At 41.2% G+C, this 22,966-nt stretch overlaps 1 protein-coding gene across 1 annotated transcript in view; it reads left to right on the forward strand.

Annotated features, from left to right (window-relative positions):
* The window catches only part of KIAA1549L (KIAA1549 like), a 360,085-nt gene that overhangs the window by 216,493 nt on the left and 120,626 nt on the right, over nucleotides 1–22,966 (forward strand). Inside the window, exons 5-12 of the mRNA XM_019519964.1 lie at nucleotides 122–276; nucleotides 1,784–1,896; nucleotides 4,635–4,854; nucleotides 6,020–6,153; nucleotides 8,760–8,922; nucleotides 13,664–13,723; nucleotides 15,425–15,576; nucleotides 17,082–17,253. Of these exons, the coding sequence (XP_019375509.1) occupies nucleotides 122–276; nucleotides 1,784–1,896; nucleotides 4,635–4,854; nucleotides 6,020–6,153; nucleotides 8,760–8,922; nucleotides 13,664–13,723; nucleotides 15,425–15,576; nucleotides 17,082–17,253 (1,169 nt within the window). The remainder of the gene's footprint in view (nucleotides 1–121; nucleotides 277–1,783; nucleotides 1,897–4,634; nucleotides 4,855–6,019; nucleotides 6,154–8,759; nucleotides 8,923–13,663; nucleotides 13,724–15,424; nucleotides 15,577–17,081; nucleotides 17,254–22,966) is intronic.

Below are 22,966 nucleotides of genomic sequence, written 5' to 3' on the forward strand. Positions count from 1 at the left end.
TTTAAACAGGTTACTATCCACCCCATCATCCAGATCGCTGATGAAGAAATTGAACAGCGCAGGCCCCAGGACTGAGCCCTGGGGGACTCCACTACCCACTGACAATTACAGCAGCTTTGACATCTGTTACAGCATCAGCGAAAACAACTAGGCTTCCTCCTACTCCAGTGGAAAGCACTTCTGCTGCTCCTGCAACTTCAAGCGCAACTTTCGCTAACACGACTGCAGTTCCTGCCTTGGAATGCCAGCAGTCCAGGAACCTTATGGTTAAAACAGGTAAGGCTATCAGATGAGTTTGGTTTGACCAGTAACTTATTGTTTTTGTATGATGTACAGTTCACAATAAGTGGAAACAATGTTTAAATGTTTGTTAATTTACTAATTAACTTAAGGGTGTGAGTCACCAATTTGGGGATTAGGTACTGTAGCGATGAGTCCACCAGCAAGCCAACTAGAGAGTCACCAGCAAGTAAGTGTGGACAAATGTAGATTTTCATTAATACTTTTACATGATAAAATGAGGTCCTCCAGTTCCACGCTCCATGGTTTTGCAGGCCATTGCAAGACTCTGGAAGGTTTACTTTATCGTACTGTAAGCTGAGTACATAATGGTAGTTTTTTTCCCCTCTGCTGCAGCAAAAGGTCTAAGTCATTGGCTAAGGCAAGTTATTGTACTAATGAGGCTTTTGACCTGTTCTGGCATGGTACATTGCTCTCCTGTATAAAGATATATTTCAAAATAGTGCTTAACATTTAATATAATTAATCTTCAAATGATGTTCTTGTTGTTATTTATGAGCACACTACATCTCTAATAGTAGTACCATTTGTCATGGCTCTAAGCCTGGCTTAATGTTAAGGAAAAATCTCTCTTAAGAACACTAAACTGAATGGCTCTTCAGAAATCATTCCCTGACAGTGTAATTGTTCACACTGATAGCAAAGGGTAGCACTACATCAGGTACCTTATTTTAAGATGTAGAAAAGGAAAGGGAAGGGGTAAAATAAAGGCTTTACAAATGCGTACCTGCGTAAGATGAGGGGGAGATTGGGAAGAGTAAAATCCTTGGACAGACACTAGTGTTATTGATGTGTCTGTGCTGCTAAATATCACCAGAGATGACACATTTACAACAGCTGTGTCTGCAGGAAGACAAAGCATGTGATAAGAATAAGGCATGTCTAGTCTGGGATATCCAGGATGCAGCTAAGCATACTGAATCTTTCTGTAAATTATTTGAAAAATGCTTCAGTCTTTTCCTTAGGTTGATAAAATTAATCACAACATCCTTAAACACTTCCTCAATGAAAGTAATCATGGGAATTAAAGGCCATTTTGGTTTGCTTTAATCCTGAGACAGAGAACGGGTAATTAGGTCTCTGTTTATGAAAATGCAGTGCATATTCGTCCACATGGACTTTCTTGTACTATGAGCCCTGTGAGGCAAGGTCATTTCAGTCATGTTGGAAGGTTCCATTAATCAACTTTCAGATTACCTGGCAGTAGTGTAATTCACTGAAAAAGACTCAGTGATTTTAGAAAGTGCTGCAGTTTTAGCCCTTGCTCCCCACAGCAACAGAAGTCTCCACTCTGAACACTGGAGAGCTCTGGGCTTGGGCTGAGCGCCTGTGCAACTGCTGCATAACAAAGGGTTTCTTACTTGATTGTCACTGAACTTGGTTCAGATAGATGACTGCGATGAAAAGTAGAAGGAAATAAAGTCAAGAAAACAGTAGCATGTTGATGTTTCAGGCTAATGTGTGTCTTGGTGTTGTTCAACAGTTCTGCTTCTGAACACAAGAAGGCTGCTGATCAGCGATTCCTTAAAAGAGAATGTGACAAAAGGACTCACCCTGGTCTTGCGACAGGCTTTCAACCAAAATGTCAATGCTCAAGTAAGCAAACTGAATTATACAGTCAAATTAGAAGTCTTGGCACCCAAAGGAGGTGATAAACATCAATCTTAACCATTAGCAATTTGCCAAAGTGTTGGATTTCTTAAGGATGTGAATCAAGGACAAACTAGTTAGAGACAAGCTCCTGTATTTCATCTCCCTTCCTTTAGAGACATACAAACATACCCATGGTTTCTAGGAGCCACAAAAACAGTATTTTGGGTTTGTAATGTGCAGAACCAAGTGCCTATTTGTGGGACTGGGTGCAGAATAGAATTTAATTGATCAGCCAGTACAAGGCTAGTCTTGAGGATGTTGTTAGCTATTGGGGTTTTGTGGAGGTGCTGCCTTCTTTTTCTTGGCTACTTCTTCCTCCCTTACTAAAGAAAAGGGCAGAGGGCAGGGAAGGTGGCACCTTATAGACTAACTTGTTCAGAGAGCATTACCTTTGATAGGGTATAGCCAATTTCATCAGATGATGGCAAACGGGTGAAGAATCTGACTACTCTGCAGGTGATACATGCCCCTGACATCCCACCGCACTGATGCAGGCCATTCCTGAAGCCTAGATGAGTGTGAGCTCTCAGTGTTTTTAAGTGCTTGGGTCACATGAGCTGGGTGGTACTTGGCAGGTTGGTTGTTGTCTGATGCAACATTTACACTGTATTTTTTTCCCTTTTCCATCTCATCATAAAAACTTGCCGGAACATAGAAGACTGGTGTTCAGAGAGTCCAAAGGCATTTAGAATTAGGCATGGTGAAGCACTTTGATTTCATTGCCAATGACAGATACAGAGCAAATGTCCCCCCCTGCCCCCCCAAGAGTTATAACATCATCATCACTGTTTAAAAACAACAGATTGTTTTGATCATACACACAAGTAATGACAAAAATTACTTGTGTTTTGGGGGTTTATTTTATTTTGGTCTTTAAGTAATACACTTCTTCATGCATATGAGGACTACAAATGATATATATGATTAAATCCACATGACAACTCAGCATTTCAAAGGACAGGTTTTCATTTTAGCTGTTGTCTCCTTTTTGTGATTCAAATGGATTACACCTGTTTTTCAGTAAGCTTGATATAGTGGCTTATTGCATAACTTCCTATAGCCAGGAACAGGAGACTAACTGGACAGATGTGAGTGCACAGGATTTCTTTGTGATTTTCAGTCATGCTTTTGTTGTTTAGAAAATATAACACTGATAGGGTACTTCCCTAACCAAAGCTGGCTTTTGTGTGAAAGCTCCTGACATAGTCATTTACAGAGAGGTAGTTAGCTGTGTTGGTCCCAACTGGCTGCAGCTTTATTGGGCTGCTTTGTGGGATGCTCAGGTGGGAAATTTTATTTGTACAGTTTGCAAAGACTGGATGCACTGTAGGGATGTAATCTGTCTAGCATGGAACGTACAGCACTTTTGGTTGGTTTTTTATGAAAGAAAGGTAGGAGCAGGAGAAATGGTATATGGAGTCTAAACTTTTTAGGGCCCCTATAACCTCTTTATGGTAGCTATCGTTTTATTTTAAAAGGTGAAAAGTGGAAGAGTCACTTTTCTTTCTGGCATGTTGTGGAGCAGCAGTTTCTTCACCCCTTATTCCTCCCCCCCACACTGAAATCCAGGAATGAGTGCACTCATGTAGTGAGCCAAATGCTTCCATACCTTAGTACAGCTCAGTTGTAACAGCAAGTCCAATAAATAGGTTGTCACTGCTGTCAGTCCATTTTCTGGTTTGGAAATGCTGTGTCTGACATTTGCTTCTACAGTGACACAAAACTTAAGTGAGGGGAAAACAATTTTTACTGAAAGTAAGAGAGAGTGACATGTTCATTACTTTCATCTAAATTACATGAAACTCTTATGTGGAGTATAAGTCTAGACTGAAGTAGGTTGCTAGGGCCATATAATGTAAAAAATGAGGGATAGAGCTTCTTATGCTGTTAATAAGGATGCTATACACAGCTATAGACTAGCATATGAATTATAAGTAAAGAGAAGGAACATTTACAAAAACAATGGAGGAACTACAAATCATCCTATTCAGAATAATTGGTGGATAGTCCAGGTTTGTTTTTGGCTCTACAATTATCAATTTCTCTTTTCCCCTGTGGGTGCTATCTAGGTCAGTGTAGATTGCAGCAGTGAACATAGAGAGATTATAGTCCTGGGGGCCTCTGAAACTAAAGGAAAGGCAGCCACTCTGCTGTCTCTCCATAAGACACAAGAAGGGTTCCTGTACCCTTCCCCATACAGGGCCCTCTTTGAACCATGTGTGAAGGACACATTTTTGAGCCCTAAGTGCAAGGAAACTAGCTTGTCTCTTACTACCAACTGTAGCTTTTTAAGGCAATATTGTGTTATTGTGCTCACTTTGAAGGATGCCTGTTGTTGTAAGCTCTGCCCATGGAAGAATGTAAAAAATACAGTTGTGACATTAGAGGATCAAACAGTAGAGAATTTTCCCCTTATACTCTTTTGATCCTAATCCTGTGAACCTTGATATGCGCAAGAGTACAGTGGATCTTCTTGTATGTGAAATGACTTATGTATGTCAGTGTGCAGAACATTCAATTTCTAAATTCAAAAGTAAAATTGCTTTATATTGCACCATCTGCTTCCATCCTGCCTAAAAAGAGATTACATGCAAAACCTCTAGGAAATCTGATTCAGAATGAAAAATCCAATAACAGAGCAGTTGATGGAAATAAAAGTAAAATTTCCCTCTGTGTTTTAGGTTGAAATTCTGGAACAATCAAATAACGTGACAGTTGGTTACTACGTTACACAGGGGAGGTTGGTTTTTATACCTGCTGCAGTTATTGAAATGCTTATTGCTTATGGTGTTAGCAATGCCACAGCGGACATAAAGCAGCATGTGCCAAATCTTCAGTCTGTTGCTGTACTGGCTTTGCCATGGAATCCATTGCCTGCCTACCACCTCCAGCTGAAAACAGGTAAGTAATGAAATAATCCTTCTGGGGTAATGGTTGCAGAGTTTACTGTCAGTTCTGTAATAAATGCCTATCAGAAAAAATAAAGCACCAAATGTAGGTGTACAACTCCATCGACAAGTTAGCCTGAGTCTCCAGTGTGACTCCCCATATACCATATTTACTCAATTCTAAGACAACCCCCCCATTTAACGTGGAGGAGCCCCTCCTCTTAGAATTGAGTACAGGGACGGTGGAAGGGGCAGGCAGCTGCTACAGCTCTGGCTCCAGTTCCAGAAACCAGCAACCAGCCCGTGCCTGGGTTTGGCACTGTAGCTGGAGCTTCTGCCTGCCCCCTCTCCCGCTCTACCTCTGCACCCCACCATCTCCCCAGTGCAGCCTCTTCCCCCATCTCCTCCACCCATACAGCCTCTGCTCCCCTGTCTGCCCCTCTCCCTCCCCCCTTACCCTTGATCCATGCTAGCAGGCATATGTTATAAGCAAATGAAAACTGGGTCTTGGGTATTATCAGCAGTGCAGGGAATGAATTAAAGACAACCCCCCAATAATTCAATTCTATAAATGGAAAATGATAAATTTTGTATAGAATCTAATTATTGGGGGATTGTTCAGGGTTGTCTTAGATTCGAATAAATAAGGTAGTGTGTGGACTGTTGTGCTAATGCAGAAAGAAGAAGTCACATATTGAATTGGAAGAGATATTTTGGGTGTATACAAATATATTGCAACTACCTCACAGAATATATTATTTTCAGCACTTCCCCCTTCCAAGAAAAAAGAGTTGTAATTAGTATTGTGGTTTATTATTTCTTTTCAAGAGTCAATGACTTTAAAGATTCAAGATAGTACTTACGTTTTAAGGTGGTTTTCACTTCTGTCCTAAACTTCAAGTAAGTACATAGACAGTTGTGTTGGTCTGAAAGTGTTATATATCATTGCAGAAACAGTCCCCTTTTATTTATGTCTCAGCTCAAATAACAGTATATAATCTTTGTAGTTTATTTTAATAGTAAATCATGTATAATATTGCTTAAGAATAAGCAAGTTTTATATGATGTTATATTCACCTATTTAATTTTGTAATTTGATCTTTTTGCTGTCGTGCCTTACGAGACTTATGTAGACTCAGAAAATATTTTCACTACACACTTACGCATTCATATTCTAGAGCTGCAGTTTGTGGGTCAAACAGACAATATACAGTCATGCAAGTTTGTTCAGACTATGGAGCAGCGGTTACAGAGAGCATTCCAGGATGCTGAAAGGAAGGTCTTAAACACCAGCAACAACTTAACAGTTCAGGTATAATACCAGTGCCTTTGCCAGTGTATATTGTCAGACTAACAGGATTATTGCTTGCTGCTGAAATTGCTGATGTAGATTTATAGCTATGGATAGGGATTACATTTGTGTTGGGAAAGACACCTTTTTTGAGCACTTCCAACCAGAACAGTCTTTCTCCTCCTTCACCAGCATGAATGGCTGTACACTACTCTCATGTGATGAAGGTGAGTATCCCACAGCCCTCGACTCTCCCTTCAAGGGAGGGAGGAGGGAGAGCACAGGCTCCCTAAGAGCCCTGGGGAAATGCTGCTGCCAGTGCAAATTCTGCCTGCTGCTGAACAGACCCGGGTCACTGCAGGTCTATGCAAGGTGGAGGAAGGAGTGAGAGGGGCATTTCCCTGCAGCTGGATCTATCCAGGGTGTCCCTGGGATATGTCATGCTATGAGGGCCACCAATCAGTTGATCAGTGGGACAAGGGAAGCATTCCTCACAGTTGAAACCATCAAGGGGCTCCAGGATATTTCCAGGCACCGCATATCCGCTTCCCCCAACCCCCGTCCAGTGCTGGAGTTGAATGCCCCTGTATTAATGTCAACCCCATACATCTGATAGTTACTGGAGATTTGTTTATATCTTCATATACAATTATGTTGTTTTATATGTATCTTATGGATGCACCTTAGTACCACAAGAAAAAAAATGAATTAAAGTGACATGGAAAGTTATTATTACTACTTCCTGAAATTGAAACTGTACCGTATTTTAAGTTAGCCTAATATATACAATATTTTAAAAACTATTGATATTTACTATACGTCTGTTCCAAAAAGCCCTATTTAGATGATGGAAAGTTAAGATGTTTAACCCTAATTATTTCTTTCTTAGAATAGTAAAACATGTCATTTCAGCACTCTTAACTAAGACTGATTTTTCAGATCACTTGAGCTCATTGGGACTGTTTATGATGCACATTTGTAGATCTAAATTGGGCACTGTGAGCTCAGTCCTGCAAAGATTGAGGAAACTTATGGGGAAACACAGTAGTTCTGTGCAATTCACTAAAATAAAAAAAGTTGGTCACGTAAGTGAGTTGTTTCAGAGCCCATGTTAGTGAGTCATAGATTCGTAGATTGTAAGTCTGGAAGGGATATCGGAAGATCATTGGGTTCAGCCCCCTGCACCAAGCAGGAAAGATATATGGACAAGTCTACACATGCATTAATGTGCCACAATTATGACACGTTTAGTTTAGTACTGGGAATAACAGGTACTAATTTAATGCACTGTAATTGGTACTACTGTGCAGTAGTGCCGGTGCAAGTTTTTTACACAACACTAATGCACAGTAGACTAATTCTACTGCGCATTAGCACAGTTGTTGCAATGATGCACTAGTGAGCAATAGAATTAGTCTAATATGTTTCCAGGGTCTCATGTAGATGTGCCTTGTGTGTACTAAACATTCTCTTTATTGATTCAGTGAGGTTTTTTAACTATTTAGATTACCAAGAGGAGATAATCAGAGGAGACTGGTTGCTTGAATGACTCTACTGGGCTGTTTTTGTGTTTTGACCTTAAAAAACTTTGGCCTAAAACCCAGGAAATTACATGATTTATGTGACTAGGTATAAAGCAGAGAGGTAGTTAGCTGTGTTAGTCTGAAGTCAGGCAGAAGGAAGAGTAGATCTGTACTTCATAGACGAACTAAGTATTTATCATGCCTTTTAGCAAACTTTTGCTATCTTTGGTATATATTTAGGCAGACAGTGGGGTAGGTTTGCACTTCATAGACTAACTAAATATTTATTATGCCAAATAGACATAATGAATATTTAGTTAGTTAATAGGTTCAAACCTACTCTGCCTTCTGCTTATATATAAAGCAAATACATAAAACAGTAAAGTGGACTGTTTTGTCTTTTATTACTCAAGAATCTCTTAGTTTTGGATCAGGGTATGGCAGGTGCCTGTGGCAAAGTGGAAGAGGGAGACAAGATACAAGGAAACTTCTCTTGTCACCCACTCCCTTCCCTAAGCAGATAACTCATTACTCCAGAGTAACATGACACTATCCCAAGTTTTTCATTCCAAACCTGAACATTGGCAGTCTCAACTGATAACCCAAAGATCTTTATAAAAAAAAAAATTGTTTCTCCTTAGTCACTGGGGGTCAGGTTGTTCAGAAAGATTACTTCCCTCCCTGCCATAGCTCCACTGCTTCTCTGCTTCTGCTTGGGGGCTTATCCAAATCCCAGTGAATATATTGAGAAGTGGGCATTTGGATCAGACACTGAAGAGAGACAGGCTCAGAGTTGAGGTGGCAAGGATAGCAGACAGGCCATGGAACTAGTCAGTGAAATCAGAGAACTGGGAGAAGCCATAGAAACAGGGTCCAAATCTACCTCACTGGATATAAAAAGGAGTGATAACCCTTGAGGAAGCCATGGGCCACACGTGTCTGGTCTGTTATGTTATACCACGCTAAGCAGTGAGTTAAAAGCATCCCCAAACACATAATTTTGGCAGTAACTTTTCCCTATTTGGTTATTTGCATTGATTATATACATCTGTGAACCAACGAGCTGAAATTCAACTGCATGATATTTCTTTACTTTTGTTTCAGATTTTGAACACTTCAAATATTTCCCAGGGTGTCACTTTATTTTATGTGGTGAGCAATCAAAGCACAACTCTAAATGGCACCGTTTCCAGCAACCTGCTTAATCAGCTCTCAGCTGAACTGGTGGGATTCTATCTTACCTACCCACCTCTGACTATTGCCGAATGTAAGTAAGCACTTTAGATCACAGCTGGCTGTGACTGGTTAACACTACTTGAGAAACTTTAACAAACTTCCTATGTAAAACCCAAGGGTTTTAGCTTTGTACTTGCCTCAGAATGTTTCGTTACATGTAACAAGTGGAAATTTAAAACATACATATTTTTCTTACTTGTTTCAGTTTTACCTGCTATAAAGACACCTACCCTGGTCTCTCTGCATGCTGGTAAATAATTAAAAATACATGTGCACAGACATGCCTCCCTAACAGCAAAACACTGGTAGATTCCATTCCACTGTAAAGCTACATTTTTGTCAAGAAGGTATAACAAAACTTTTCCATTCATCAACTCTAGGAAACACTATAACCTGTAAACCTTAGCCTCAGCCCATAGGTTGATCTTGCACCTTTATATCAATGGGAGTTTGGATTTTAATTTCACTGGAAGCAGAATTAGGCCCCAACACTTGTTCAGACAGATGTTCGTTGTAGCGTGCTTTGAATATATACAGAATCAGGGGGGTTGAAAAACTGTTGAGTGGGGAATGGGTAGAGGACCTTAAAAGGAAGGTGCAAAAAATGTATTTTTCAATCTGGTCTGAAAAAAAAGTCTCATTGGTACATGTTTTTGAACCTTAGACCCTGTTTTACAGGATGTTTTTTAAAATTGAGAGTTTGGTGCACAACACATTTTTCACTGCACATTATGCAGTCTTTTCTTTCCACTAGCTCTGAGGAGTCAAAGGTGCTATGAATCAGAAAAAGTTATGCCTATCAGCAGAATGTAGAGAGTGGATTCTCTGAGCCACTTAGCATGCCGATTTCCATAAAATGGGTGAAGACACATGGATATTGGCTATGGGGATTTTGTTTGATCAGTTGAATTCAGCCTGTGAAATTAGACTTTGTATAAATATAAGTTATCCATTCACTGTGAAAGATCAGTGCTTACTGTAAGAGAAATAAGACAAAGATACATGAGCTCCATCTAACATGTAATAATAGTCTTGAGTTAAATGAGCACAGGCTCCAATTAATCCTACAATGCACAAGTCGTCATGATACAACTTAAGTATAAAAGAGTATGTTCAAATAACAGTGAAGATCCAGTTTAAACCACAGTAGCCATGAAATTCATTGATAGGACTAAATATCACCTTTGATCCAGTCTGTCAAACTAATAATTTCATGGATTGCAGTTTGTAATGTTTTGTTCCATACATGTTGCTGTTACTAGACTGATTAGGGTAGAGGTAAGCAGTAAACTGGATTATTTGGGTTAGTTTAAAATGAAGTCCTGAGATAATTTAATATATTTCCTATTCCAATAAAATATGTGATCACATGGTGAAGGAAATGCAGAACTGCCCTTTTGGCTGTTCTTTCTTTCCTGCCAAAAACCCTAGGGGGTTTCTGATCCCATAGTGCACACACAGTGCCTCTCCTCCCCCTCCGCAACACACACACACACACACACTCACTCCCTCACTCACTCACTCACTCCCTCACTCACTCACTCACTCCCTCACTCACTCACTCACTCCCTCACTCACTCACTCACTCCCTCACTCACTCACTCACTCCCTCACTCACTCACTCACTCCCTCACTCACTCACTCACTCCCTCACTCACTCACTCACTCCCTCACTCACTCACTCACTCCCTCACTCACTCACTCACTCCCTCACTCACTCACTCACTCACTCACTCACTCACTCACTTGCTCACAGAGTGATGATCAGTTACTCCAGTGGGGGCCAACCTGTTGGGCAGGTATGCCACAAATTAGCCCTGCACCTTCCCTGGTGCTACTCTTTTCCCTTCCCCTTACCTAATCTGTTGCTTTGCTTTCTGCTCTCTGCCATATGCTCCCTGCTTGATCTGATGCTCTGCTCTCTGCTTCCTCTCCTATCTGTCTCTGTGCTGCCTTTCCCCTCTCACATAAAGGCTGCCTGTGCCATTTGTGGCAGTCATACCACAGGTTGGCCACCCTTAAGTTACTTGCATAGATAATTGCATTTTGCTTACCTCTGTGAGTAACTTCTCACCCAATATTTTCCTCAGGGCATGAAATAACAGTTTAGCCCCTGGTAATTATTCAAATTCTTGTTGAATAACCATCAGCCACTTGTGGCTTGGATTCAGACACTGTATATTTTCTGAGAAATAACCAGACCATGAATGAGCAAATCACACATCTACAAACAACCATCCTGCAGGGTGTTTAATGGTTGAAACTGTAAAATTTTGCATAACTAACAGTGCTGATTGCCTCTGTGCTGAGTGTAGCTGCTGTAGCAAGTGCTCATCCCAGAGTGGTCTAGATGCCCCCTCGTGGCCACTTAACTCTTGCTAGCTTAGCTTCCTTTGGGGCTCTCTCCCCTTTACTCATCCTCCACGCCTTGATGTTACTAATTTCTGATGAAAGGGAGGCTGCCCAGGGCTTCCCAAGCCTCATCTTACACTTATGACCACAGGTGCCCATGGTCATTGCCTTAAGGGCTAATTCCTTGGGCTCCATCCTTCCCAATACCCACTCCCATGCCTTGCAGATGATCTGCTGATTTTTGCCCTTCCTGGGCTATGGGGTCCCAGCCCCAGTCCTTGCCCCTCCTGGGCTATGGACTCCTTGGCCCCCTTGGTCTTCTACTGTGACCCTTAGTCTCTGGCCCATCTCTGGGCCATGGCCCTACTCCTAGGCCAGTCATGATCTCTGGGCTCCCAGGCCCTGGCAATCTCTGGCACTGGTCCCTGACCTTCAGCTCATCTCTAGGCCCTGGTCCCACTCCTGGACCTGTGAGATTTTTGGGCGCTTTAAGCCCTGCCGACACTCGCCCCTCTTGTTACTGCAGATCTCTGAGCTCTCTAGTTCTGCTGACACATGCTCCTCTGTAGCTTATGGGCTCTCAGCCCCAGACCTCGCCCTTTCTGGGCTATGGGCTCTGTGGCCCTCTAGGTCTCTGGCTGTGACCCCTGGTCTTTGGCCCCTCTCTAGGTCATGGCCTCCTAGGGCAGTCAAGATCTCCGGGCTCTTAGGCACTGTCAGTCTCTGGCTGTGGTCCCTTGCCCCTTTGGGCTCAAGCTCTCTTCCTCTGGGCCCCAGGCCTGTCTCTTCTGTTGCTTACCCAGGTCCATTGTTAATCCAGGAGCCCTGCTCCTCTCCCTGTGGCACTTGGGGCTTGACTGCCCGACCAGCTCAGACCCTGGACCCATATGCCTCAAGTCCAGCCCCCTCCTGGTCAAGTAACTGTAATCCACCCTGCCACACCTTCAGGCTTCTTGTCCGTCAGCCTCTGTCCTCCTCCAGGGATAGGTGCACCAAGCACCCTGTCACACTGAGACAGCGTCAGTGAAGATGACTGCAGTCTGCTCACATGTATATGTAGAGTCTCCAGAGAAGCTGGGATGAGAGGTCCTGTCTTGTTCTATACACAAAGGAGAGCATGACTGGTACCCGGGGCAGCCACGTCTGCTGCCGTACGTAAAAGCAGCCTAGGAGCAGTCATGCCAGGGAGCTCTGGAAAGCATTTCTCACTGAGGCAGAATTCCTACCAGGGCTCCTCATGGGGTAATGCAGTCCTACAATCCTTTCAGTGCAGACTGTGCCTAATAGTCAGGATACAGCTTTTAGCCAGTGGTCCTTTAATGCGTAATAGCTTGTGCTTTGGAATTGTAGGTCCTGGTTTTATTCCCTACACAGCAGGAATGCAGCAAGCTCATGAATCTGCTTTCCATGCAGCATATATGACCTCAGACTGATACTGTCTCTTGTGTAAATGTTTACTTAGAAAAATGTTAGATGCTTATTAACCTGACACTGTAAAGGCTTCAGTCTAGCAAGTAAATATCCACATTATTTTCAGAACTCATTATTTCCCAATTGGTTATAATGGCTTCTTCCAGAGCCTTAAAAACCTGTTGTATAAATGCGCAACTAAAGGAGAGGTAATAACATTCTACATAAAGTAGTTACTGTGCAAAGACAGATGCTTTGCAAAGTTTAATATTTCAAATCACTTTATTTTTTTTAAATTCTGCAGTGATTCATCTGCTGCATATTAAATGCTCTCCGTATTTTTGTTTTGTAATGAGAAAGCTGCAGATCTATACTGTGAATTAATTGCTTGTTGAACTTCATATTATAAGGCACTTTTATATCTCCAAAAAATGAACAAGCATTAAAATTACAAACACCAATTTTTCATAGCTGTATAGTAAATATCAGCATATATGTAAAACCATGGATGGTTTCATAAACTTTATTTACGTGTAAATCGTTGACGCACAGGTTTTCATCATGAAATGTTTTGCTGCTCTAATATTATATAAAATATATTTTATGTAACTGGTAAATATTGATTAACTTAAATACCTTATTTTTATGTGTATTTGGTGTATATTCCAACAACATAATTACATGCATAGTGCATTACTCCATGAACACTCCCTTTTAAATTACTGGTGTCTACCTGATGAGCAAAGTGCTACTTAGTGCGTATTTGAGTAAAGTTACTGGAATCTGCCTTGGATTTATTTTATTATTAATTTAGGACAAAATTATGGTGTGGCTCATATAGTCAAAGGACGTCCAGGAGGAGGGCCACCTATGTAACCTATGCAAATGTATAATATGCATAATATAAATAATAATAAAATAAATATACAAATGATAAGCCATATAAATTATATTTTAGGGATGTACAGCATGTCAGATGTTTTCATATTATAATGTAACTTTTTTTTAAGCTTTGGAGTATCCAAACCTTGATGTCTCAGAATCAACTAGAGACTACTGGGTGATTACAGGTACTGTTTTATTTCTATGGAGAATTATATTTAAGGTTAAGTCCTCGAAATATTTGGCATCCTTGTTCTAATTATTTCTGTTTTTGAAATGAAGACAAAGCCCAATGAAGAGACCGTGTTACATTTTCTCACAGGTTTCATCCAAAGTCTACTGAAATCAGTGAAAAGATTGCACTGATTTCAAAATGTTTTGGATTAGGTTTTGTGAAATAATTCTCTAGGTCTTGGTCCCATAAAATTCCCATTGGCTTAGTGGGATATTGTAGATATGCTAGTAGGAATTATGCTTTGAAAAACCTGCAAGTAAACACTTTAAAGCTCTGAAATGCCTCTTCAAAAATAGTGAAAGCGGATGAATGCAGTTAGTGTATGATAGTGGTTCTCAAACTTTTTTGGATAACCTACTTCTTTTTAAGTCTGCTGTATCAATTGCTTTGTATCCCTATGATTCTCTCTTGCACGCAACAACAAAAACCCCACTTTGAGCTGAATTGTATCGCGCTTTACATAGTTTGTGATTCTGTTCCCCGTGCGTGGGGGCGAGGTGGCAAGGAGTGCCAGTATGGGGAGGAAGCCGACGGGTTCTGCCATGTTTTGGCTCCAAAAACTGATTGGTTACAGCACTTGCGCAGGAAGCAGAAGATCCTGAACAAGTGCCCTAAGCAATCAGTGACTGGAGCTAAAATATGCAAGAACGTTTCTTTTTCTCCTTTCCCTCACTAGTCAGACTTTTGCTGAGAAGAATTTTGTGATAAATACATACACATAGCTATATACCTGCCTGGCCACTATGTATCCTACTGCTCATGCTCAGTAATTATGTAGATGCTTACACTTTCATGTCTACTCTGATTACCACACTGGGAATAGAATTGCAAACTGTGCATAAATGCTAAAATGCCACTTACATGGGTGGAAAACTGCCAATAGGATATTTAAAGGGTAATAGAATTTGGCCCTTACATCTATATAACTAAGTCTCTCTTACAACCTAATAGATATTGCAGAGTTAGTTATTTTATTTTCTTCCTTTTTCTTGTGGCTTCCTGTTTCTTTCTCTTGGGTACCTTCTAGAAGTGTGCTACATACCCTGAGGGCTATGTATACCCAAGTTCAAGTAGTGTTCATGTACTGTGAATTCTTTAAGACTGTGGATCGTATTAAATCAAATGTGTGTTCAAAAATGATTTCTACTACTGTTCATTACCTTAGAATACAGAATATTTTTGTCAAATTACCCTGTAGAATTTCAATTTTAAATTTGCAGAGTATTGGATGAAAAACTGTTCCTTCTTTGTCAAACAAAAGCATCTGGGTGGCCTTCTGATAAGCATAAGAGCTGACAACCCTCAAGCAAGTTTTCACTTAAGGGTTGACTTCTATTTTGCTTTGAAGTTTGGTGTAGATTGAGTTTCTCAAAAGCCGTTTGGTAAACTAAAAAGCGAAGAACACTGCCAGAGGATTTTCTTCTCAGTGTGGAGAAATACAGTTGACAGATTATCTGAGAAGAATAGTACGCTGACTGGAACGCAGGCACATTATACTCGCAATGGGAATTATTGAGGTTGTGTAACTTTGGTAAAAAAATGTCAGGTTGTTTTTCTTCCAAAGTAGCTTGTACATTTTTGTCACAAGTACTGCTTTAGCCCATGTGTTATTTCATTTGTCCATGCTGATATATGATTTTCTCCATTCTCACAGTTATACAAGGGGTTGACATTACATTATTGGGATTGAACAACCAGAGCTTTGCAAGACTGATGGAGCAGCGTCTGGCCCCACTTTTCATGATGTCCCATCAACAAGGAAGACGATTTAAACGTGCTACTACAGTGGGCAGCTACACTGTGCAGGTGGTCAAATATCAGCTGTATCCAGATACTGTAAAAAAAGCCTTTGTCTTCACAGATTGATGTGAAAAACATTTAGATGGAATGAGTTCAGCCATCCTTACTTGTGAATATCAAGGCAGTAAATGAGTAATGTAGGTCATCACAAATGATTTCTATTTAAGAAATCAGGCAGGTTATATATATTTTCATGTTTTCTCTTCTTTGGAAATTAACATTGGTTAATCTGCACTTCAAGGATATTTTCCCTTTTGTCTGCTATGTAATTTGTTGTTACATGCAAACCTTAGCTGAAATAATCTAGTAGCTATTGGTAATTTAATGTTGGGAACAGATATATTTTTCTATTTTCAAGGGTGATAGGATAATTTGTCCTAGGTCTTCTGTCATATGAGCTAGGAAAAGCTGTATCTGACTTCTGCATTGTTCTGGGATTCTTTGCAATGCAGTCAGGGATTAGTTTTAAATAGCTTTGGTTTGAAAATTGGATGGCCGCAAGCAGATGAGGTTTTCAGCCCTGAGTGTTTTTCTATTGATCTATCCAGGATACAACCGTTGTGGACTGCCTTCTTTCTCTCATTTGGTGGCATTTGTCACTCGGTATTCCCACAGGAGCACATTCTGTGTCTGCACAAAATTAGCCAGCTGCTCTAATGAAATGAAATCCAGTATTTTCTGTTTGCAATTTCAAAAGCCAAATTGTCAGTTTTTTTCTGTAGTTTCTCACCCCCTTACAAATGTCACTTACTGAAATATAAACATTTTTTTTCCATTCTGCATTTTAAAAATCTGTTCCACAGTTCTGGAATCGTAATGTGAAACAAGTTTTTAAAAGAAGGGAGGCTTTTTGTTGATGAAAGCATTTACGTTTGCAGCATATCACATGAAAGCAGGACACTTTTGAATCCATAACAACAAAACCGGCACCTCACACAGGCATTTCCTCTCTACTTTACGTATGATCATAAATATTTTACATGTATCCACCTAATTCAAGAAAGAAAAACTGTCACACTTTCCAAGTCCACCATTGTAACAGAACGGAGTCAAGAGAGTATCATTCTTTTTGTCTACCACTTAGGCTTGTGAGTAGATGTGCACGTTTGTTTCATTTAGAAAAAGTCTATCAAAACATAGCTGTAAAATCAGAGATGTACCTCTTTCACTTAATTACAAAATTGCTTCTTCATAGCCTAATAGATTTTATTTTTATATTCGCTTCTTTCTTTGTTCTCACCATATCCTCTTCCTAATCTGGATTTCCTGTTAGAAAGATGAGAACTTCAGTGACTGCTGTAGACTTGATGAACTTTATGTTGTATGAAGCATTGTAAAGACCTGTTTCCATGAGAAGTTTTATTTGGGGCCTATGCTGGTGTAGAAGTCCATTTATTTCAATGAGATTCCATGTAAACACAGAGGTCTGCATTCATGTAGCTTTTTGCAGGATCAGGATCTAAGAATGGTACAATATAAACACAGTTTCTTTGTCTTTCTCTTTTTGTTAGATGGTAAAAATGCAGCGTATTCCAGGTCCCAAGGAGCCTGCTGAACTGACTTACTATACTTTATACAATGGAAAACCGTTGCTGGGCACTGCAGCTGCCAAAATTCTGAGCACTGTTGATTCACAAAGGATGGCCTTGACATTAGGTTATGTCATCCAAGTACAAGCTGATCGTAAGAATCCTTTTTCCACCCCCTTTGATTCCTCTGTTTTAGTCATGCCTATTGTTATTTCTCAGAACTAATTTTCAAAATGCAACGTTAACTATGGGGAATGCTCATTGACTTGTTTTTAGAGCCACCCTCATTTTAGTAATTGCTTAAATCAGGTAGATGTTTGCTATATAAAAATAATGAACCTTTAAAACATTTTAAAATAATGTTATTTTTTGGTTGAATGGCATCACTGTCAGCTGTACCTGTAGTTCTCTATAACTCTGGTCATAGCTCTCATATCACTTACATGAGACTGTGAAGCTGAACTTATCTCCCAAACTGACTAAAATTCCATAATGTCAAAACCTGAAAATTAATGAGCTCACACACATTGAAAGTAAATCGCTAGTTAACTATTTTGGCATAAATGAAAATGAAGGGCATAAAGCAGTTGAGCTATCCAGAGGTCCCTCAGATTTAATGTATATAAAGTAGCTGCAGAAATCCGAATATCAATAGAAAAAATTTCTTTAGAGACATGCACTTTCACCTGTCAGAGCTTTTTCAGTTGCATGACACTGTTGATAATGGAAATCAGGTAATTAATTAGGGAGATTGATCCAAGAGGTTAGTGTGTACTGAATGTTTTATTTTGTGTATGCAATTTCCAGTATGAAGGTACAATAAACTAATTCAGAAAAGTGTAGAGGAAAAATGAAGTGTAATTATTCTTGCAAGGTAAAATGAAAGCTCCCTTTTTTTCTTAGCAATTCCATTAGTGATTTGAAGGACATTAAGTTCATGTTCAGATTTAAAAAAAAACACTGGTCCTTTTGGATCCCAGGGTAGATTTTGTTCTGCCTTCCTGGTGCAGTGTTTTGAATGCATGGTGAATTTTTGAATTTTATTTTGTATGGTAGACAGTTTGAGGTATGATTTTAAGTTTTTGACTAATTTAACCTTCCCATTTTGAATGCTGAGATACTTATCGCTTTGGAATCAAACCTATCCAATCAAACCTGGAGCCTCCTCAGCACTTATCGACTTCTCTCTTTGGGCAATCTCTTCTTCCCCTTTCCTGCCATGCCTTGATGTATTTATCTTCTAGAAAAAGGGAGGCTTGCCCCAGGGCTCCCCAAGCCTGATCTCACACTCCTGAGCTCAGATGACTGTACTCACTGCCTTCAGGGCTAATTACATGGGCTCTGCCTCCCCAGTACCCATGCCAATGCCTTGCAGATGTCGCACATACTAATCAGGTCATAACTGCCCCTACAGGGTAAGAGCTTTTGGCTCTGTTGATTTTTACACCAAGCACCTCTGAGCTATAGCTCCCTCAGTCTCTGGCTGTGGCCCTCCTGGCCTTTGGTTCTTCTCCTTAGACCCTGGCCCCACTCCTAGGCCCCTTGAGACCCATGGGCTCTCCAGCCCTGCCAGTATCCATCTGTGGCTCTTCTAGGCTGTTGGTCCTTCCTGAGTCCTGGCCCCGATCCTAGCTCAGTGAAGCCTACAGGCACCCTGGCCCTACCTACTCTATGAGCCCTCTGGCCCCCTGCTGTGGGCCCTCTGGCCCCTATCTCCCTAGGCCAGCTGGGACCTCCTCACCTCCCTTTAGCAGTCTGTTCCACAAACTACCAGATGTTCCCCAGCGCAAAGGCTGCAGACCCACAGACATGCTTGGTGTGAGCCAGAATCACCCTCAGCAGCCATCTCACACCAAGCTCGTCTGTGGGTCTGCAGCCTTTGGGCTGGGGAGCATCTGGTGGTTTGTGGAACGGACTAAAGGGTGGTAAGGAGGTCCCAGCTGCTGCTCAGGAGCTCCATCCCTGTCAGCTACCTGGATGACACTGCCTGCCTATCTCAGGCCCTGGGCTTATATATACCTTAAGCCCCTCCTCCCTTCAGTCAGGTGTTTTACCTGGCTGCCTGAGCTAGAGGCATCTCTCAAAGTGACAGGCATGCTAGGCACCCTGTCACAAATCAGCCTTCCTATCTGCATGAATGAAGCATTTGGAACAGCTGCATAGCAAATTGATAGCAAAACAGGAACTAATTGTAACATGATTAAAGATTGGCAATAAGCATGAGATTAAGTCACAAAACAGGCTCAAATGGTACAATAGTACCATAACCAGTGACTGCAATATGTCGCCTGGTCTGGTCCTGGGTTAGATGCTACTGAATGATTGATTTTAAATTTTTTTCTGCTGAAAACACTAATTTTGATCCCTGTTTGCATAAATTATGTTAACTTAAATACAAATTATATTGTTTCCCATTAGAACATCTATAAATCGGAAAAATATACTGACTACTTTTGGGTATGTTTCATATTTTCAGATAGATAGTTGCATATACTGCATGCTTGTACAGTTTTATAAGGCAGCCTCCCTCAGCTGTAGATTGCCATCCAAACTGAAATAAAGTTTCCATACAGAATGATATGACAAATGCACATAAAATACATTTTTGGTTTTGGGTACCAAAAGGCAGAATCTCATTTGCCTTTACACTAGCAAATGACATTTTCCTAGCTGCATAATTGCCATTTTGGCACTTACACAATATTTGCAATTTTATTTTAACTATGGTGTGGACACATATGTACGTTCAGTAGGCTGTGCATGGGCTAGGATTCTGTATACACATACCTGAATATAAATCCCCATATTGTAGCCCAACAAAAACAGCGGTGGGGAAGGAGGATGCTGTGTCACTCACCCAGGAAATTCTCCAAACCTGTGTCTCTCCAACTTCACAACACTACCCACCAGGCCATAGGTTAGGTATTATCCAGTTCTCTCTCTAGTCCTCCCTTTGAAGCTGAGCCACTGGCCCTTGCATTTAATATTCACCAGATAAAGAGCAAAGGTCCAGATTCGAATGTAGCCCCCACCCACTCTCTTACAGTGGTATCTGTCTCACTGAGCCACCATCTTCTGGCTTGCTTCCTTTCATCTCACTCCACAGATCTCGCTCTCTTGGCTGCCCCAAGTGAAGAGAGAGGCTGCTTCAAAAGGAGGTCTGGGTAAGCAACTTTAAGTAGAATAGGATTGCAAACTATGCATAAGTGCCAAAAAATGTCAGTTACGTGGCTGGGTAAAGCTGCCATTTGGGAGTGTAACATGAAGAAGACTCTATGCTAAAACTCTGAGATTAGATCATTTGACCAGAAGAAACAATCTGAATATTTTACAGTGGAAAGAAAGTATTCCCATTGCTTCATTTTGGACATGAGTATTTATCTGTAATTGTAAGAAAGCTCTATAACAAACACTTCACTCTTACATAATATGATTTGTATTGTAATAAAGCAGTCCTGCTGTAACAGGTGCTGCACTTTGAGATAGAAAATACCTGACTTGAGGACCTTACAGTCTGAGTAGACATGACAAAAGGTAGGAAAAAACATGATTATTCTGAAGCCCGTGGTAATCAGTGGAAATAAGATCTGTTGATTTATGTGAGCATTGGGTCAGGTCTGAAGCACCTGATCCTAAATCACGCAGGAAGTCTGTGACAGAGATAATAGCAGAAACCAGATCTCTTGAGCCTCAGTCCTGTGTATTAAGCACACAATTGTCCTTTTTCTCTGTCCTCTTCAGAGAGATTTCAGAAATACCTACTCATCTTTCAGCAGTTAGGAACCTCTACTACAAGTGTTTGTTATTCACTACTGCCACTGTGGTAGCTGGTAATTAAAATGGGCATTGTTAGATAAAATTTGGCCCAAGCTAAAGCCTTTGCTTTTCAGAAAAAGGGCCAACCAAGACCTCTCCCTTAACTAGCTGTTACAGTGTTATTCATTTATTTACACAGGATCATTAAAGAGGGAACCTTTCTCAGAGAAGGGGCACTTAACATTCAGGGATTATACTAGCCCTTAAAGATCCAATGAAGCATGCAGTTACTGTTAGCTTGAATGCAAAACATCACAGATCATATGACTCTGCTACTTCCTTGTACAACATAATTAGCTCTGACTACAAAAGGAGTTGTGGGTCAGGCCCAAAACATGCTTTCAACTAGCTGTGAAGTAACTACTGTAGTTAGATGTCCAGTGCTGGAAAGAGCTCAGTGCCATCAACAGTCAGTCGAGCTAATGGAAGCTGAAAATGCTCTGCAGCTTCCAGAATCAGGTCCTGGTAGCTTGTATTAAATCAAAAAGAAAAATGGGGTAACTGTTGAGGAACTTCCCAGTGGCCATAGTATCTTTCTGAAATTCTCACTGATAGGAAAACAGCCTGGGAGTTGGAGCATACATGCTTTCCAGCCCTCTCGCTAGAGACCTACACAAGCTAGCTCTCCTGCTAAAAGGCACTAGAGGGCTGTTTGCTGGGCCCCCTTCCCTTACGGGAGCTTTGTAATTGACTGCGTACCCTGTGCCCTGCCTGAGAAGGGGCAGGCTGCCAAGTGGCAATTGGCAGCTGCTGCTTTTCAGAGAGCAGCTGGGGGAGGTCTCCAACCCTAGGAGAATGCCCCCCTTATCCTGGCAATCAGCTGATTTGTGGGAGGGGAGGGACCTCTTCCCATGGTACAAACCCTCCTAGTTCCCCCCACAGGAGAATAGTCCCCACTGCTTGCACACCTCTGGGCCAGCTTGGAGCAATGTAGGGAGAGGTGGGGGTGTTTCATTATGGCGGCAAGGCATGCGGAGCTCAGGCAGACTTTCAGCTGTAGCACAGCTATCCCCTATCCCACAAATGCTTCTTGGTGGAAAGGGAGGAGTTCACTGGGTGGGGGCTCTTCTCTTGTGGCAGAAACCCTCCCGGGGCTCTGGAACAGTTTTGCTGCAGGAGAACGGCTCCCCAACTTCTACCACTAGTCAGCCGATTGGGAGAACAGGGGATAGGGTTCCTACAGGGCTCCCTGACAGCTCACTCCTTCCCTTGGAGGAAGGGAGGGCAAGGGGCTGTAGGACACTGGGTGTACTCAACACCAGAGAGAAACAGTTATTCAATTTAGTGCAGGAAGGGAGAGATCTGCCTGGTTCATAGTGGTAGAACCTTCTTGGAAAAGAGCTATTTTTCTGCTGTGAGAAAGCCCTTGAATGAATGTATGATCTCTTTTTGTGCTGGGAAAAAGGCGCAAATCTAGCACCTGTACATGGCCACTAGTGATATTACACAGTTGTCTTTTCTACATCTAGAGCCACAAGAATATAGAAATCATGGTAAGCTTTTCATAATTAAATAATTAAGGATGTAATATAGTGATTAGCATAAGCAATTTTGAAAGGAAATGAAATGAGAAAATGCAGCAAGTTATTTTAAGATACATACCAGGAGATTTCATTCATATCAAATAGATTCAGAATCTTAGCAATATTGCCCTCCGTATGAATGTGCACTAACAAATAGTTGAGGATGTGTATTAGGCCCTTTGTTATACATTACATATATTACACAATTACCTGGTGAATTGCACAATTATTTAGGCTGGCTATACATCTAAATTAACTATGGTACCTTAAAAAAGTTCAGCCAGCTATCAAGTTATTGCTGGAAAATGTGTAATAATTTTACAGCCAGTTTCTATCTAGGTTTAATTTGCATGTGTAGCCTGTGCTCTGGTGACTTGGAGACCTGTCCAGAGATTGGGGTTCCCAGCTGATGGGGGTCCATGTGCATCCCAAAGCTTGGGAGCTTCCAGCTGATGCTGGCTTCCAGCCACAGGAGCATATGCCCCCACAGCTGGGACCCCATCAGCTGACAGGGCTCCCAGCCATGGG

Source organism: Gavialis gangeticus, unplaced genomic scaffold (assembly GCF_001723915.1).
Source record: "Gavialis gangeticus isolate Ggan-Ray unplaced genomic scaffold, GavGan_comp1, whole genome shotgun sequence".
Taxonomy (NCBI): domain Eukaryota; kingdom Metazoa; phylum Chordata; order Crocodylia; family Gavialidae; genus Gavialis; species Gavialis gangeticus.